At 37.7% G+C, this 20,253-nt stretch overlaps 1 protein-coding gene across 4 annotated transcripts in view; it reads right to left on the minus strand.

Moving 5' to 3' along the window:
* The window catches only part of DLG2 (discs large MAGUK scaffold protein 2), a gene marked incomplete at both ends in the record, with an annotated part of 882,996 nt that overhangs the window by 763,229 nt on the left and 99,514 nt on the right, over positions 1-20,253 (minus strand). For 3 of the 4 annotated variants that reach the window (XM_080346631.1, XM_080346630.1, XM_080346629.1), the window contains one exon: positions 7,253-7,294. The exons of the other annotated variant lie outside the window; for it this stretch is intronic. In XM_080346631.1, the coding sequence (XP_080202757.1) occupies positions 7,253-7,294 (42 nt within the window). Of the gene's footprint in view, positions 1-7,252; positions 7,295-20,253 lie in introns of those variants that run through there. 4 annotated transcript variants of the gene reach the window in all.

Consider the following 20,253-nt stretch of genomic DNA (forward strand, 5'->3'; position numbering starts at 1 on the left):
TCATGGGATTCAGATTTTGTTTTACTTGTCTGTCCAGAAGAAGTCTGGAAGTTACTCAGTTATCAGGAGAATTTACACAACTTCAAATACTCAGATCTGTCTGGAGATACAGAGGGAAAAATCAGCCACCACCTAATCCTCTGAGAAAACATCGATGGTTATGCTTTTAATAATAGATTTTTTCATTCTGTTACTTTTGTATTAGTCATTAATCTGTAGATATCAGTCATTATTTTGGCTGGGGGAAACAGGTGGAATGCAAACCATCTGAATGGGTTCCAGACTTCATTTTTTCGGTGTGCTCATAACTGAAAACTTATATTTTTCAATTATTCTTTCAGAATTTTATTTTGCATCTTTACTTTCTTTGTCTCCCACCATCTGTAAGGATATCATGGAAGGAAGGAGGTGGTGGCTTCCAAAACAGGTACATGCATTTCATACACTCATCCCATGCCAAAAACATGGGGGCCTGGATAGGATAGGAAACATCTTGAAAACATCTCAGCGTGCCCAGAATATATATACAAGTAGAGATGACATGCCCGTGAAGTCATTGTAGAGCAGCCTTTAATTGTGACAAGCTATTAAGAACTCCATCCACCACTGACTAATGGTCTTCCTGCATTTCTCCTCATCTGGGTTGACAGGACTCAAAGAGATTCCCAAGAAAAAATAAACCTTACTTTTGCCTGGATCCACTGCACATTCCTCACCATTTTGTAGACAGCATTGCTGTCAAGACTGTTGATCTAATTTCTCTGTAATTTCATAAAAATCACACAAATGCTGGCATCTTAAGTACATAGGGCAAGCCTTTCAGCAGTGATTTAACAGTAGAGGATTTAACTTTTCATCATTTTTATGTAAACAAAAAATTGTCACATATAGACGTGATTTTATATTCTAGCTACTTTTACATATTCAAACCCCAACAAATTTAAATACTTTTATAGTCCTAGATCTTTTCAATTCTCCTCTAACAAAAAGGCCAATTATATATCTCTGATGAGAATAGCTCATCAGATAAGCTCTAATGAGACCATATTAAAATGGAAGACACACAATAGAATTGAAATTTTTTTTCTTGGTTCTAGTATCTATCCAGAAATTTCTGAATGAAGAAAATAGTGCCCAGCTTCTGTATCTTCCAACCACTATTTTTGTGACTATCTCTTCTAACTTTAGGTAAGTGCCCCTTATCCCCATAGCATAATGTTCATATTTGTTAAGTGTTCATAAAGAATTCTTAGTAGTGGATTTAATATCTTGCAGCGTGTTTGTCACTTTAGCATCTCTGTACCTATTCACCAATTTATAGTGGCCTTTAAGGGGATATTATTCTGGTCTATGGGTTAAATATAGTCCCAATCTTACTATATGTAGAAAATCAGAGCTGCCGTTGTGTTATTAATCTATTCTAATTACTGCTCTCATTTATAACTTGTTATGCCATGTATCGTAAATCAACACAGCTGAGAGGAGTGGCAAAGTACATACTTAGGTATTTTAAATGCTTGCAAATCTGTCCAAGTTTGATCTCAGAAGTGGAAAAATCAATTTTCAAGATACAAATAATGTCCTTCTTTTTCAGACAGAACTACTATATGAAATGTATGAGACTGGATTCCGTTCTCCTATTTACCAGAACTCTTATTAACATCACTGGTGTGACTGCAAAAATCAGGCCAGAAATGAGAACTTTTAACTTCCTGCAAAGCATGAGAGTGGGCAGTAGCAATATATTTTAGTAACAGGTACAGCAAGCTACCAAAGGAAAGAAATGCTGTGGTATTACTACTGTCGTAATTTTGAGAAAGCTCTCTTTGTAGAAGCTTGTCCAAGAGATCACTAACCCCCTTTTTGCAATGAGTTATCTCTTCCCTAAAATTCCATCTTTATTTAACATAAGGATGACAGCAATACAAACAGCTCAGCTGTTTTTAGCTCTCAAGGCTAGATCCCACAGTTGTTAAACAAATCCCTTATAAAGTTCAAGGTCTTGCTTCTTTTATAGCCTAGTCAAATATTTTATAAACAGATGACAAGAAATATTACAGAAATGCAACTAGATATTCACAGCCTACATAATATTTTTCTTTTCCTTGTCCCCAAACCTCTCAGGGTGGAAATTCCACACCAACTCTGTTTGCTTTCTAGTACTAACCTACATTTTGCCTTGGTGTCCTATAGTATGAGAGGAATATACTTTGACCTGCCTGTTATATTGTAGTTATGACTATACAGTTATGAGTACAATAATTCAGACTGCCAGACATAATCAGGACTACAAACAGGAGCAAATTCAAATAAAAGCTACTCCTAAGTCTATTCTTAATTACATTATAAAATGTGAGAAACCAATTTTCCCTGCTTACTCCTTTTAAAATGCTACATCAAAGCCATATGACTTTTGAACTGTTCCTCACTTAATAAAGAGGTGCTGAAGATAGCGCACGATACAACATTTGAAGGAAGAAAATATACTTGCACCAAGAAAAGGTCATGGTCAGTGTTTGGTGGTCTGCAGCTGGTCTGATCCACTACGGCTTTCTGAATCTGGGTGAAACCATTACATTTGAGATGTACGCTGAGCAAACTGATGAGATGCACCAAAAACTGCAACACCTGCAGCTGGCATTGGTCAACATAAACGGCACAATCCTTCTCTATGACAAAGCCTGAGCACACGTCACACAACCAATGCTTCAAAAGTTAAATAAATTGGGCTACAAAGTTTTGCCTCATCCACCATATTCACCTGACCTCTTACCAACCGACCACCAACTACCACTTCTTCAAGCATCTTGACAAGTTTTGCAGGGAGAACACTTCCACAGCCACCAGGATGCAGAAAATGCTTTCCAAGAGTTCGTTAAATACTGAATCACAGATTTTTACACTACAGGAATCAACAAACTTATTTCTCATTGCCAAAATGTGTTGATTGCAATGGTTCCTATTTTTATTAATAAAGACATGTTTGATCCTAATTATGATTAAAATTCACAGTTCAAAACTGCAATTGCTTTTGCACCAAACTAATAGTTACTGGGAAAAGGGAAGAGCTACAGCTGTGTGTAAAAATGGAAACAGAAGTCAGCAGCTTGGTTGGTATTTGTGACATTTTGCAGCTTCTGGCAATGGAATATTTTGGTATTCGTTACTATGATTCTTCTGCTTTTATTGCTTAATTCACAACGTACATTGCAATCGGAAACTGCTAGGTTAAAATAAATACTTATATTTTTGAAATGTAGGTGGAACAAGAGCACGAACAGAGAAAGCTTACGTGGTTAAAGGATGCTGGCTCCTATCACCCTCCATGAATTCTGGCCATATGCCATCCCTACCCCAACAGGTCTTCTGCCTCATCTGAGATCCTCCAAAAGCAACAAAATTTCAGTCATAAATCATTTAATGGTTACAGTTTCACACAGGCTAGCATAATCTTTTAGCCATAGCACAGGAGATACAAGCAATCATATGTACAAAGCTTCTGTCACCTCCACCATGTCCCAAAGCTAGAAGTCAGAACAAAAAAAGGCACTTAGTTAATCCAGTGTTCAGGTAGGAGCTCAGTTCTGTGAGGTGCCAAGTGTACCCAGTAATATGAAGACAGCCTTGAACTTCTGCTGAAGTAACTCGGAACCTCCTGGGAAGCCTTTGGCACTTCAAAGGGTATGGATCTGAATTCATAACAAAAAAAACCCCCTGATCTTTACATGAAGCTCTGATGACCCCAAAGCCAGTGCTGAGGACAAGGTACTTCAAGGTGGGAGAGCCCAGCGTTCACATCAAGTCCCATGCTAAGGTACACATGAAAGACATCAGCTCTGCTGCCCAAATTCCCAGAAGCACCAGCTATGCCTTCAGTAAGACCCTCAAACTGTCAGCCAGAAATAGCAGCCCAGATTCACAGTAAAACCTATCAGAACTACACATAGAATTCATCAAGGGAAAGGCAAATTTCCTATGAACTTTAAAGAAAAGCAAGACCCCAAGTCCATAAAGTTTTTGAACCATAGCTCAGACTGTGGAATCTAAATGTTTGCAATGTTTCCCATAGTTTTACAAGAAATACTGCTAATACTGAGAGAATTTCAAATACTTGCCTAAGCCAAGACCAGAAAGTTTTCAATGGCAACCTCTAACAATCTCTTGCATAATAAATACAGAAAGTATTTTCAATACACAGTGGACGCAATTAAAAGTACAAACATTTGACACTGGGCAGCCCCCTGCCACAGATATCTTGTGCTCCTGAGACTTAGTCATGCTGAAAATACAACAATATATTTAACTGCTGCACATAGTAGGAGTTCACTTTTTCAGGCACACTGCACATTTCCACAAGAGTACTTCTGATCTTAGAGACACCGCTTTTAGATTTTTAATTCCCTGACTTCCATGCTTATTTATGATATCTTCCACTGAGGTACAAAATCGTGCACAAATGAGAGAGCAAGAAAGAGATCAGTTTAAAAAGTGTATGTCTAGTCAACAGGCAATAGTAAGCAGTGGTTGTCTTTTTATTTTTGTAGTTCAAGATGAATGTCATTTTAACATGAAGGTCCAGAAAAACTCTGGCATAGAAAGATATTTCGCTCAGAACATCTCAGACATTCTTCTCCCTTTTTTGACCGCTGACTTTGTTCCTGTTCAGGCAGGAAGAAATAATTATTCACACAGGCAGGTACGTGTTCATGGTCGGTACTATTCTTTAGTCATCTGTAAAAATAGCCTTTGATTAAGAATGCATGGGGTAGACCTCTTCTTCTAAGTCTGCACAGGCCAACCAAGTTCACATGAGCGGTTTCAGATAGACAGGCAATCAAGAAGCGAGAGTCCTACCTTGAACTTGAAAAATCTGCTTTCTCTAAAGCCATAAACTGCAGCTGCCATCAGAAACAGACGCAATTGCTTTTCTTTTTCACTTTCCAGGGCAAGCAAATCTATTTCCTGTTACAGCCCGTACTTATAGTTTAATTCTATCTTATGACTAAAAGACTAAAATATTTGAGAACCACTGAGATTTTTCCATCCATTTTAAAAGGGGAAAATACAAAACTCAAAACAGATGTTTTATAATGTATTTCATTTATTTTGGCCACCCATAAAGCTGTGGCTTATACTAGGGGCCAACTAAGTTAAAAGCAACAGATTTCTGCAGAAACATTATACAATATATTTTAGAATGACCAGGCATGGGGAGCACCCTTCACTAAAATCCTATTTATTAAGTAATTTTCAATATCAGGAAAAGAAAACAGGACTTACTGAAGATTCAAGTGGCACTGCCATACATAGGCAGTTACTGAGGAGATTTGCAAAGTTTATGCAGCTTTTTAATGATCAAAGTATACATTGAAAGTGGATGAGTTTGATGAAACTAGAACAACTGAAGATAACATCCTTAGAACAATATAATGTAAATAACAGATACTGTATATCAAACAATCATTCCAGAGACACTTAACAGTTGAAAAAGTTCCAATAAATTAAAATTATCTTATCCAAACAATCGTCAGGCTTGGGCTAGTACAAACCTTTCACTTTTTTTCTGTGTTTATGAAAGGACACAAAGACATTTCAAAAGTTAAACCCACGAGACTCTTAACAGTTGCTGTGGTACTTACTGATAACGTATCTTGTGGAAATTACAGTAAAAATGGTCATATTGAAATTTCCCCTGTACCTATTCTTATTTAGACTGAGAAATAATTTCTCAGAAACAGACTCACTTTAACACCTTCAGCACATTACTGCAGGCTGGGGGACAAAATGAGCAATAAAGAATGATTGGTCTCAAAATATTTCTTTATTGACAATTTACTGTGTAGAACACAGGGCACATAATGTGGATATAATTTACTAACCTGCCAAAAACATTATAGGGAAAGCATAAGGAAAGGACAATGGATCCATTATAGGAAGACAGAACAGCATTAAAAGTTTTAACCTGTATTTTTGGCTTGTTATCCACATATTCAAAGAAAATATATTTTTGACCTTCTTCCTCAGAAGTGGCACAGAAAGTGAATTGTAAAAGTTAATTACAAAGTAATAACATGTGAAATCTTAGCAATTCAGTACAGCAATCATCAGTACAGACTTTGACCACATACACAGGAGCAGACTCTTAGAATGTGAGTTTTAATACTAAATACTTTTATAATCCAATGGCTAAAAATTATTTCCACCTAATAAAAAAATACGAAGTTCATTATTCTCAAACCAAGTGTAAATACAGAAAACTCACTTCAATTCAGAGGCATGATTAAAGCAGTTTGAAAGCAAAATATCCTTTACAATTATTTCTCCAGGTAAAACAGCTCTAACTGTTATTATCCAGCATTTGTCAGTGCTTTCTTTCCCAGACAGACACACTCATTTTACTGTGTAGAACATGAAAAAGCCAGAATGCCAAAAGTACCTCCCCAATATGTTGACTAAGGGCTGTAATTCATTTAAATTATGCAACTGGATTCCCACAGCTGGCCCACAGCGTGGCTTAGAGCTCAATTCAATGCCAATGATCCTGTCTGCTAATATTGTCCTACTTGCAGAGAAGGTAATATATCCAGCAACTTATATTGAAGTTCTGACACTAATTATCAGAGCAAGCAAACGTTGACATGAGTGGCAAACGCTGGTTAATAGTTACTGTGAGACCAGTGCTGCCAGCTGGCATTTTTCTGTAGCATTTTTTCACTAATAATCTCTTGCTTATTTCTTAGGACATTGATTACAATTTGTTTCTATGCATTTTGTTTCAAGTTAGAAACAAATCAATGCAAAAAAACCAACACAGACAACTGCAGCAAGACCCCCCGATTTACAGACAACTAATCAAGCAGAAAGCATGCAGGCAGCATCACTTGGAGAATGCACGGGAACTAGAGTATAGGAATTCTTATCCTATATAAAGCTATGTAGCCTTGCACAAACAGCCTTTGGCATCTTGTTTCTGGCCTACCTGGACAGTAGCAAAACATGTTTATCAGATCAGACAAGCCCAGAACCTGAACTGCAAGCAGTTAAAAACTGAAGGTCGCTAAGCTGCAAAATTAAAACATGCTTCTATGCTTTAGCTACACAGACAACGATAAAACAAAGCCTCCACAACCACCTGTAATAATATGCCTGTTCAGCTAGCAATTCCAAAGTACTCAGCAACACAAGGTAGACATTTTCTGCAGCTGGCTTTACATGTACATTCCTGTCAAATTGTTGTCTCGTCTCCTCTTACCTTCACATTAGTCCGGAGTGCACAGTAACATGCAAAAAACATTGCAGTAAACAAGGAGCATATGGACCAGTATTCAGCGTCTCTGCTCTGCACAAACGGTACACACACGATCCCGAGCATGTGCTACTAAGGAGCATCCGTTCCCTCTGTCAGTTTGAAAATGCATTGATCTCTGTTTTTCTGACTACAAAAAGACATGTCTTGAAGGCACTGAGTGAAAGCTACATATCTCTTCATCGACTATATATAGAAATATGCCCAGTAATTTCAATTAGCAGAGGATTCAGCATCTGAAACTTGGACCTCAGTTGCTTTTCCTTCCAGCATTTTAAATTCAGGGGGGAAAAAGGAGGGGGAGCTCACCCAGAGGGGAAAGGTGAGGAATTAAAATGTAAGCAGCAAGTTACTTCTATTTCCCCCAGCTTTGATGTTTTTCTATTCAATATTTTACAAATCTTATACACGGAAAAATGAAGAAAGGTTTCTCTTCTGATTCTTAAAATTACTGTAGATTCTGGACTGTTTCTGTCTGCTCTTGTTAAAGATGCAGCATCCCTTTTAACAAAGACAACGTCATCAATCATGACAGATTCAACATGTTCTACTTATAAATACAGTCTCTGATTAAGGACAATGGCTGGCTGGCTTATTAACGTTTCCTCAAATGCAAGTTCAGTCCCCTGTGCTAATCTATTTTTAAATAAAAAGTCCCACCTACTCCTTCACTCTCATTTAATAAAAATGCAGCGGACTAGTTCTAAAGATCCTGAATTGCATTGTGCTCCGAGCTCAGACACTGGACATAATTTTTAAACTGTTTTCTTGCTTGCTGGGGTTAGAAACACAGAGAAAATTTAAAACAATAGCAGAAAAATCCTGGAGAAGGCTGTGCCCTCACATTTCTAACTACATATTTAAAATGCTCAAATATCTTCCAGAAGGAGGGAACTCAGAACCTAGCCAGAAGGCAAAGCTTTAATTCACAAGCACAAAAATAAGATCAAACCACTTCTTTCACTCCTGTCAACCACCGGGATGCTACAAATTAACTGATTGTTTACTAGACTGCAGGGACACACAGTCAAAGACTCAACTCTTTGTTTACGGCACCGGGAACCACCGATATTCATACTGAATTATGAAGCAACTGAAGCAACCTTCAGGAATGAAATCAGAAAAGAACCTCTTTTTTTCTTTCTTTTTTTCTTTCTTTTTTTTTTTGACTGCAGCAGATACTGTGGGAGGCAAAGAGTGGAAAAGGCTTTACTACCTCCTTCTCTATCAGCACCGAGCAATTTGTGTAGGATAAGCACAACTCAATAGAAATATCTGCAGTGACTTTTAGGATTTCTTTAAATAATGCTTTACGTAAACCCCCTTGGAAATCTGGAGAGATACTGAACTCCTATCAAAGTCAGTGGGCATCTTTCTGTGGGCAATGAGGTGAAGAAGCTTAAACAGAAGGACGTGCATTTAAAGAAGGAAAAAAGGGGGGAGGGGAAAAGACGGCAGGGTTTTTTCCAACATCTTCCTAAAGACAAGCTCTCAGAAACTGTCGTCAACTCCAAGTGAACAGCTATTTTTAGCCTGTCATTGTTTGTGCCTTTTTTTAGGAACGAAAGAGGCAGTCGTGTTTAAAGCTCGATATTGCTCTACAATGTATCCTAAGACAGCTACTTAATTTGATCCCCAGCTCCATCTGTCATACAAATTAAGCAATCAGTAATCACAACCTTTTTTGGCACAGGCAATGACTTGCAGAACAAAAGAGATGAACCCTGTTCTTAAGCCTAATTCTGCAATTTTCATTAGTACTTATACTGGGGTCTAGATGCCATAGTTCATAAAGCCAGGATATCCCAAAGTTATGATAGTTCAGACTTCGGCTATAGCAACACCCATCAGATAAGCTAAAACATAGTAACATGTTGCTCAGCAAAAGGATGGGAGAATTAATTGATGCATTTTTCTGACACTCTTCAAGTGAATAGAAAGGGAAAGGAATCATGGTTTATTTTGCAGTATAGTACATTAACAATTAAAACTAAGCATCTTAGTCATTGAAATAATATCACAGATCTTGGGGAATTCTGATCCACCAGAGAAATGCAATTCAAAAACAAAGATGAACAGTTACACAGTCCTGAAGAGTCAGGCAAGGCTCAGGCAAGCATGTAGCTGCATATGAAAATCAAATTCAAGTCTCCTTTCTGCCAAAGGAATTACACAAGGTTTCAGTCAGCAAAGTCTTTGAAACAACTTTCTTCTTCACAATCCTAAAAAGTTAATGTTTTCTGGTTTAGACAAACAAACCCAACGTGGGGAAAATAGGAATGTCACTAAAAGAAAGCAGGGTTGCACAACTATAGGATTCCCAAGTGATCACCCGTATGTAAGACTTTAAATTCATTTAGGAAAACACAAAGTGATGCAAACCCGAAGTCTTCACTCAGAAAAACCTCCCGTGACTCCTGAGTGTCTGGGAGGAAGAGCTGTCTAGGAAATCACAGACCCCGAGCCTCATAACGCCATAGGAGTGAAAAGGGTGGATGTGGCAGATGACTCCTATAATAATTGTGGGACATTTGAGAATTTGCTGGAAAATTGAAACCTCTGTACCAGTCAACAAGGCATGAATTTGATAGCAGACCAACTTAACACGTTTAGCAGGAGCTACTTCAGGTAACCTACACAAGCAGATCCCTGCAGGGCTTCTTCACCAAAACATTTCTTATTGCAGCAGTTTAATTTTTAAAGGCACCATCTAATCAAGGACGTACAATATTTTATTATGACTAACAGCTACTCAAAATCATCACATATTGGCGATATTTATGGTCTTTGACATAGGGTTGATAACAATGAGCGAGGAAAAAGCCTTGCCCGAATGTTCCAGACATGCCAAAAACAGCAGAACATTTCAAGTGCTCAGGGCCCCTTTAAACAGGAGACGACAGGGAAGAACCCCACAGATAAAAGAAGTAACTCCCTTAAAAAAAAATAGGTTAAGTATAAAAACAGTAAAAAAGCTGCATTACAGACCCTCTAAATAAAGACACACAACTTGTGACCTGAATATTCTTAGGTGAGGGAAACCACTGGAGCCGCTATCTTGAGCTGTGAAATTTCATTACTTTATCCTCCTGTGCCTTCAGAAGAGGAAAAGGGAGCACTTGGAAGCAAACCCTGGTTGTCTGCAGAGGTTCAGAGAGAGCGGGGGAACGTGCTGCCCTGGAACACCTTGATCTCAGGAGGCCTCGAGGGCAGCTGGCTTCAAAAGATGAGGGCCGGACAGCCCTTCTGCACAGAAGAAGAGCAATAGGAGCTAGTAGTAGCAATAGTAGTAATAGTAATAGTAGCGGTAGTAGAAATTTCCTATAGCCATTGTATCCCAAAGCTGTGGCGAAGGACCCCCATGGTGTTATGGCACAAGCATAAAGCTGACAGTACTAGGAAAACCTTGTAGGGGAACAGCGACACCATACCAGAGAGTAATATTTTCATCCTCAGCAGCCTATTTTCAAGATTTTTTTTTCCAGGCATCATGGAAAGCATGTTATTTTAAAGGAAAGTGACAATAAAAGCAATAGACTGAAAATGCAGTGAAGAAAGCAAAATCCTCCAGTGTTTGCTCTACAATGGTGTAATGTGCCCCACTTCACTTAACCCATCTATAGGGTCTGGTCATGAATATCCTATTCATATCAGTACTGATAATCTGTGCTACTCACTTTCATCAGCCAGGGGTATAATTCTCCCTCTTTTTGCAGTGATGCTGGAGATACTGGCTTGTGCAGTCATGGTACTATGGCTACAGTCATGCTCCATCACACCCTGTTTCTGCACACCACAGTGACACAATCTGTATAGCACCCTAGTCCTACGTTGCCTAGATGTCTCTGATTTCATCACATGAGCTTTAAACTGAGATTTTTTACTCATTTCCAAATTTCTGAGACCTTAAATTGTCATGAAAATGCTATTTTCCACAGCTGCAGGAAGACCATTACACTGAAAATATCTGTCAAGGGGTGGGATATTGCAGAAAACATTGATGCAGGCTGCGGGTCTTGGGTGCTGTGAGGTCTACAATTTCTAGATTGAAAATGTTGACTCCTAAAGAGTGGAGGCATCTGCAAACAACTGCAGAAAGAAGAACATGGAACAAAAGCCACAACCGACAAAAAGGCCTGCTGAGGTTTTCCATTATAGCAAAGTCTAGTAAAATAAAACAGACAAGGGAATTAAATCAGCAGCTTGAGCTCAGCAAATCTTAAAATGTCCAGAAAAGGAAAGAAAAAGACTGAATAGATTATTTACAAACTTTCATCTCCAGTATTGCAAACATCTCTTTGGCACCCTGGTATTCTGATGCAGAAGTTGCTGAGTCAAATATTTTTCCTCACTTCCAGGCCAGTAAACAGCGAAGACTTTCCCCTAGGCTGATTTAACTTAAGCCACAGTTTTTCCCCAAAACTTTTCATTTCATTTTTCCTGCACAATCTTGTAAATCTAATTGTCTGATTTTTGAGCATTTAATACTTTTCTTCCCAAAGTCTCAGCTCTCTGCTTTCTGTCCTCTGTGTTTGCATTGAAGAAGCTTTTGATCAGATATATGAGAAATTAGAAATCATTCCTTCTCAATACTGAATTTATACATATTTTATGAAGCAAGACATTTTTACTATTTTAAAACAGCCATAAAACCATTTATGATAAGAAAAATTAAAGAAATTATATGGCCAAATAATAAACAAAAAATAATTGAACAATGACTTGATCCTATGAGTCTTCTCCATGACTGAATTTCACAGAAATGGCCTCCTCATTGCTCCCTTTGACCTTAAAACAGAATAAACAAAACAAGGAACAGAGGCCCAGAAAGAAAGTATTGATTAAGCTTCACAAAACATCTTCAGTTACTCAAAGCCCCATTTTAATTCTTCTGTACCTATAACCTGTGTAACAAGTTTATTTTATAGTTCAACTCATCTAACTGATTGAGAAGACATGACTCTGTTACAGCCTTCATGGAGAAACCCAGGCTTGTAGTTTAAACTATGAAGAATTTTCTGTTCTGAAGACCCCTGGTTGAATTTCCTGAATTTCGCTCAGATTGATGACTAACATGTCTCCACAATGCGTGTTCCATTTTGTGACTATGAGAAGACAGCTGCCTTCCTTCTTGATCTGAAGTCAGATGATGTTGTAACACCTTTGAGAAGGTATTTCCACCCACAGTGAATTTAAAGGCCATGGCACCCTGGAATCCTAGCAGACTACCTAGTCTGTCTTCCTTGCTTGAGGAAAGATTAACCATACATAGATAATTCTTGGCAAACGTTTGTGTAACCTGTCCTTTAAATTCTCTCATGAAGGGAATACAATCTTTGCTTTAGGTGGTCATCTATTCTTCTTATGGGAATGTTTCTGGCAAGATAATTATGATCAACAGGAAGGTACAACCCGTTATGCAAACAAGGTATTAATTTAGCAAAACTGCTCTTTGGAGTGTTTGTTTTGTTTTGTTTTGTTAATTTTCCACTCCTTTCCACTCCTGGGAGGTCGTAATGATGGACAAATCAGCAGGAAAGATGTCAAGTCCTAAATTTTATAGTACTGAAGTGCTGGAAGTGCAAAAGTACGCTGATGCTTGCCATCTGTGCATGGCGCTTTTTCCACTTTCACCTTTGCAGGGTTAGATAATCACCTTGATAGCAGCGTGTGTGGACAGGCAGATTCCCATTTATTCTGTATTGTTTAGATGTACACACTTCCACGTGTATACAGGGATTTGCTTGTATGCAAAGTGCACATTTGCAATGCAGAACACCAAGAGTAAAATTGGAAAGCGCATATCTTCACTGCTGTTCCCTATAGAAGCTAATGTACGAGGTAGTTGGGCCTGTCTAATATATACCGCCTGTGATTGAGCCCAGATAGATGTAGAGCTCAAGACAAGGTAAAAAACTTAGACCATTAGAAGCCTATACTTCTTGTCCCTCAAAAAAATATTTTACCATGATTGTTTGAAAAACTTGGGGAAAATGAAACTTGGGGAAAATAATGACTATCTTTTCACGATTTCCCAACACTCCCCAATTATGAATTAACATTTTACTTTTATAATTTATGAACTATAATTCATGAACTAAGCTAATTCATTTAAGCATAAAATCCACATTTCCATGGTAACAGCATGAATGAAGAAGGAATGAACTTCCAAAGTTCAACTGCATTTATTACAGTACTTAAAAATAAGACTCCAGCAATTTTCAACCAGGAAATTACAGTGGTCTTTTTGTATGAAAAATAAAATAAAATTGAAGCTCTTATTGTAAATGTGTATAAGAAAAACTTGATTTTGTATTGCACTTGGTAAAAAAGTGTATATGTCAAAACACCTAGGATTTTATTTTTTGTACATCAATTTTAGTTGAGGAAACTATTTAGAGAAAACCTATTGTTAGATTGGGAAACAGAATATAAAATTGTGTAACAGTGGAAGTAACCTGTGCTTTCATGAAAACATAGGTTTAGGCACTCTTTTGATGTAGCCGGTATTTTCATCAAACAAGCAAAGTCGTAGGTTTTGCAACAGAGAGTACCATGATGGATATTCATTAGCCATGCTGTAATTATTCCTCTTCATTCAATTGTTAATAATTATTAGCTTACTATATTAACAAACCTCAGCTAGAAATCTGATCAATGACATAAATACCTTGTTTTGAAACCATGTTTAAATTTAGCCAGTTCTTGAAGTTATTTCAAATCTGCATAGCATTTGAAAACAACGGATAATTAACAAGTGAGACCATTTACAAGGGTATTAGTACATTCTCTATGTTTTAACAATTTCAATTCAAGAGTCAAGATATTTCTAGAAGACTTACGAGTGAAAAGCAAATTATTTGGCTTAATAAAGAGGTAATCTAATGCTAATAATGTAATTATTCTAATAATCTATTTCTTTCTTTAAGAAATAAAAGAATATTCAAAATATGTGTATTACAAAAATGAAGAAGGATAAAAATCTCTTAGTGGAGAGAATTCTCCTTGAAAGAAAGACAAATAAACTGAAATAATGTACCTCTACAGATGTGAACACATGACGCCCTTGTAATCAGAGCTGTTCCAAATACAGTTTGCCAATTGGTCTACAGAATCTAAGAAAATTGTGCTTAACAAAGGCATCCATATTACTTATGTATAAATGTAGACTTAATGTTTCAAAAATCCTTGTTAGCAATCTATGTCTGTGAAAGTTGGTGATACCTGCTACTTCTTTATCTCCTCTGGGACCCTTGACTCCAAAAATTTGAAGACACCTGGGCAACCTAGGTACTTTTTCCTCTAATACTATCAAAATTATAAAAATAATCCCCAGACTGCAACTTTAAAAACTTATCCTGGTAGGAACAATAAAATGGGCAAAACACTCCCCTGACTCATTGAGACTTTTCCTGTAGAGTTTTACCAATGCTTTCTTTCATCACATCACCTTTTCTTTTAGCCATCAAGTCAAAATATTTTCAGGTGTATTTCAGCTGTATTAGTGTCAGCCGTACACACACAAGTCCATGGGAATAGATTAAATGCGACCAGGAGTCCTGAGGGAACTGGCAGATGTAGTTGATATGCTATTCTACATCATATTTGAGAAGACATGGCAGTCAGGTAAAGTATTCAGTGACTGAAAAAAAAGGAAATATCACACTCATTTTTTAAAAGAGTAAAAGGGAAGAGACTGGAAACTACTAACCAGTCAGCCTCACCTCTGTGCCTGGAAAGATCATGGAACACATCCTCCCAGAAGCTATGCCAAAGCATTTGAATGGCAGGGAGGTGATTAGAGACAACCAATGTGGGTTCACAAAGGGCAATTAATCCCTAGATAATCTTCTGGCCTTCTACAATAAAGTGATGCAGTGACTGCCTTGCTGAATAACAGAAGACCAACTGATGTCATCTACCTTGACTTCTTCAAGGCCTTTGACATGGTCTCACATAACATTTTTTTCTCTAAAGTGGAAAGATATGGATTTGATGGGTAAAGAATTAGCTGGATGGTTGCATACAGGGAGTTGCAATCAATGGCTCAATGTCCAAATCAAGACCAGTATCAAGTGGTGTGCCTCGGGGTTCCATACTGGGACCAGTACTGTTCAGTGTCTTTGTTAACAACATAGTAGGATTGAGTGCACCCTCAGAATGTCTGCAGGTGGCATTAAACTGAGTGGTGCAGTTGATATCCTAGAAGGAAGGGATGCCATCCAGAGGGATCTTGACAGCTTTGTGGAGTGGGCTAACATGAATCTTATGGTGTTCAGCAACACTGAGAGCAAGATCCTGACCCTGGGTCAAGTCAATCACCAATATCAATACAGGCCAGGGGACTGAGGGATTGAGAAAAGTCCTGAGGTAAAGGATTTGGGAATACTGGTGTATGAAAATTGGACATGGGCTGGCAACGTGCACTTGCAGACCAGAAAGCAAATCATATCCTGGGCTGCAAAAATGAAGTGTGGCAATTAGGTCAAGGGATTGATTCTGTTCCTCTAACCTGCTCTGGTGAGACCCCACCTGGAGTCCTGCATCCAGCTCTGGGATTCCCAGCACAAGAAAGACATGGACCTTTGGAGAGGGTCCAGAGAAGGCCAGGAAAATGCTCAGAGGCTAGAACAGCTCTGCTGTGAGGACAGGCTGAGAGAGTTGGGGTTGTTGAGCCTGGAGAAGAGAAGGCTCCGGGGAGACCTTATTGCAGCCTTTCAGTACTTAAAAGGGGCCTGTAAGAAAGATGGGGGCAGACTTTTTAGCAGGGCCCGTTGTGACAGGACAAGGGGCCATGGTTTTAAATTGAAAGAGATTAGGTTTAGATTGGATATAAGGAAGGAGTTTTTTCTGATGAGGGTGCTGAGACACTGGAACAAGATTCCCAGAGAAACTGTTGATGCCCCATCCCTGGAAGTGTTTTAGGTCAGGTTAGATGAGTCTTTGAGCAACCTAATCTAGGGGAAGATGGCCCTGTCCAAGGCAGGGGGCGTAGACTAGATTATGTTTAAATGTCTTTTCCAACCCAAAACATTCTGTTGTTCTATGGTTGCCCTTCCACTAGTACACCTAGAGCTGTTTTCTATTTTTTTAAATATAAATTAATTACAGAAAATTCTCAGGGTATATGTCTTTCTCAGAAACATCACAATTGCCTATGCTTATCACTTATCACTTCTGTATGGTACCTTACAACCTCATTGATGGCTTTGACCTGATGAAGTGAAGCATCCAGGAAATCAAGTGACTTGTGAAAAAGGTTTCATCCTTCATGACCTTCTATCGCTTACAAACTGATATCACTCTGCTGTTACTGGTATTTTACAGCAGGTGTGATGGAAATTTACTTGTCTCCACTAGGCACCCAGAATGAGTTTTAAAACTTTGACACCATTAAGAACAGGGAAATGTATACACATATACATATGCATTCATATATACATATGCATAAATATGCATATATTAATCAACTTATTGGAACCATTAAGAGGTTAATTTCCACATACATATTACCATAATGAGAAGAGCACTGCTCGCATTTGTCCCCTCCCAACTTTCTGTTACATCCCCCTATGCCTCCTACACAACAATTGAAATATTACTTCTAAACTGCTAAAATAGAGTGAATGATGTCTTCTTTCAAACAGGATTCATAAAACAAAAGTACTCCCTAGCAGCAAGAGGAAAAACATAATTCCTCTAAATCATGTCCAGCTAATCAGACAACACAGTTTTGACTCCACTGTTGCTTTTGAGAATTTCACCTGCTGTTCCTAAAAACTGCTGTTGAGAAAGCCTATCCGAGCAGATAGACATCACCTCTTTAGGGTCTGCAATCAACGGGATCATGAAAAAAAGTTAATTTTTAAAATTTGCCACTGTCTAGTGACATCCAATATGTCCTGACTGAACCACTATTGTCACCATTTTGCTGTTCTAGATTCAAGAAAATACCTCAAATGTTGTGAACAAAGCATGATTATTTCCTTCTGGACACCAGACTCTTTTCAGTCACTTAAGCTGTGGAGAACTGGGCACAGAAAGCCAAAATTTGAAAATGTCCTTAAGAGATTTTTCAGTTTTACTCATTGGGATGTTTTGTTTCTGAAAAGAAAAAATGCTGACTATGTGAAAAATAAACTATAGAATATTGACGTGTAATACTAGTTTAGTATCATAAAGTAAATGTAAATAACAGCAACAAAATAGAGGATTTCAATATTATCAAAATTAGTCGAGAGAGTCAAAATGATTCACTTTCAACTTCTTATCACTGAAAATTTTATCTCAAACTGCAAAATATTTTCAACAAGTTACATCTGAATATATTTTTTTTACACTGATGGTATCTAAGCAATTCTATTATTTTCCAGCAGTTAAAGAACATTTTTGCACTGATATTATTTAACCAATTCTATTATTTCCAAGCAGTTAGAGGTTTCCTTTTAAAGTACCATGCCTGGTAAATTTCTTCCACAGATGTCGTCTTCTCACTTCAACATTCCGTTGAGTCACATGCACTGAAGATCAGATAAATTCAGAGAATGTCTTCACTTGAAATATCTTATGCAAATTACTGTTATAATCTGATATTTCACAAGCTAACTGACTTTAGCGCCACATTCTCTGTAACCATTTATAAAAGCTAAAAATCTCTGGCAATCTTTCTGGCTATGGGGCTGTCTATAAACATTTTGTTCTTACATCTATATGCAAAATTATTCTCAGTGTAGAACACAGGGTCAATATCTCTTTTGCATGGAGGACAAGACTGAATGAGACACGCATGCTGACAGCTGAATATCAATTGACTAGAGCCGTATTTATCTGAGAGGAAAATTTTCTGTTCCATTAATACTTTATTTAAATAGTTTTAGAAATAGAACTCCCCTTGACCCAAAGAAGTTATAGCATACCCCATTTCACACATTAACCAAAAATAACATTGAATCTACTGTCAATCATAATACGAGTAATCTTTTAATTCCCACAGGGTCATAAAGATCTACAGTCCTATAAAATATGAGAATCTGGCTCAAAGAGTAAATAAAATCAGAGTAAAATATGATAGACACTGAGTAAAACTCCACCTCTACGAAAGTCAATACTTAAAAAAAAATCTTACTCATTTCAAAGAATTTTATTTATGATCTTTAAGGTATAAAATGTTAATGCATGCACCACGACAGTGAGTTTGTATGTAAGCCTCAGTTGTGAAGAGCTGGTGCTCCCTGGTATTCTTTTGGCTGATTATCAGCCCTACTTTAGCTATTCTACAAAAGCAGAATAATACAGTCTGAAAGTATCTTTTCCTATCCCCTGCTCATCACCACATTCAAAGAGGAATCCATATATTGATATATGCTTTAAGAGGTATTTGTGAATATTTGTCCAGTCACAATGACTGGCACACTGGATACAGTGTAAGGACATCATACAAATTATCAGAGAGTATTCTGAACACAAGAATATTGTCATCTGAACAATTCAGTGTAAGTCCACAGTTCTCGCGTACCTTTAATCCAAGTGCAGTTTCCTGGTTTGGTTCCTACATGGAGTTTACTCTGATAAACACTGCAAAAATTATCGAAAGTATATAAACTAATTAGTAATTGCTCAGAAAGTCAGGGAATTTAGCCCTGATCCAGATGACAGAAATATTGTGTGGGACTCTAGCGGAATTCCATTTGAAGGGCAGGTGGGCAGGAGATATTCCAGCCTGTGTTTATCAATCAGAATCAAGGAAAGGCTACTAAGAGTTGTTAGTGACTCAGCAAGACAAGTCAAACTGGACTATAAAAAGATTTCTCTCTTATCACAAGGGAGGAGGATAGGAGGATCTGTTGTGAGAGGTGACTCATGTCTAGAAAACAGAAGAATGCTTTTGTGAGCTGGAGAGACGCAATACAGTTGTTGATTTTAATTTTTTTAACTGAGTCTGGAGAGAGAGAAATAAGTTAAAAAAATAAATAAACTAAACATACATCATAGTAACAACTTTTTTCCATCCTCCACCAAACCAACACAGGAATGTAGGTCATCTCCCCACCTTTAATGACTCTTGGTACTTCAAAAAACCCATGATGTACTCAGGTAATGAGAATTAAACTCAGTGGTTGACGGAGGGTGTGTTTATGTGCATGCATAAGTTTGTCCTTTTTAATGATAAGAGTGTATCTCTCTGAATATTGGTTCAGAAACCTGCTTATTAATGGATGCCACGGCTGTATGCAACACTCTTGAAAATCAAGCCAAGCCACAAAATGCACTAAATGGGCAGATGATTGCTGCCTGCTGATTTCAGTGGAGTCCTGGCCAGGACATCAGGCTAGATGATGGCCCAGGCCTTCTGGCTCAAATCCAGATGTATCTCCTTGCTAATCCACACACACAAAAAGCACAAGACTGGAACAATCTGGGAAAGCTTTCAGCTCCCCAGTTGTTACTCTCTGTAACAGAAAGCTGTCACTTCATATTTTTGCTTTACATTGTTCTTTGCTTCTTGCCCTATGTTTTCTATAAATAGTGGAATTTCATGCCAATTTATGAGATGGATTTTTGTAAGAGATGCAGGAATTTCAAAACTATAACTGAAATTGTTCAAACTCAGAGTTAAGCTATTCAATGCTCAGAAATGTTAGCCAGCTGCTATAATGAAAAGTTTTAAACCGTTCTCAGTACTTCTGATACATTAGTTTTCTCTGTCATTTGACAGACTTCTGCACTGAAATAGCTTGTTGAATATTTTAGAATCAACATTACAGTACCACCACTTCAGTGGAAGAGTTATAATTAATTTTTCACAACTGCATAATTTCAGTACTTTGTGAAATAAAACTTCAGTGGGTTTCTTTAAGCAGCAGTGTCCTGGTGTCATATTGAACAGTTGTGTCTATGGCAACATGTTCCTATTATCATGGATCTCATATATCTGCCATCATTTCTGA

The sequence above is a fragment of the Nesoenas mayeri genome (assembly GCF_963082525.1).
Source record: "Nesoenas mayeri genome assembly, chromosome: 1".
NCBI lineage: Eukaryota > Metazoa > Chordata > Aves > Columbiformes > Columbidae > Nesoenas > Nesoenas mayeri.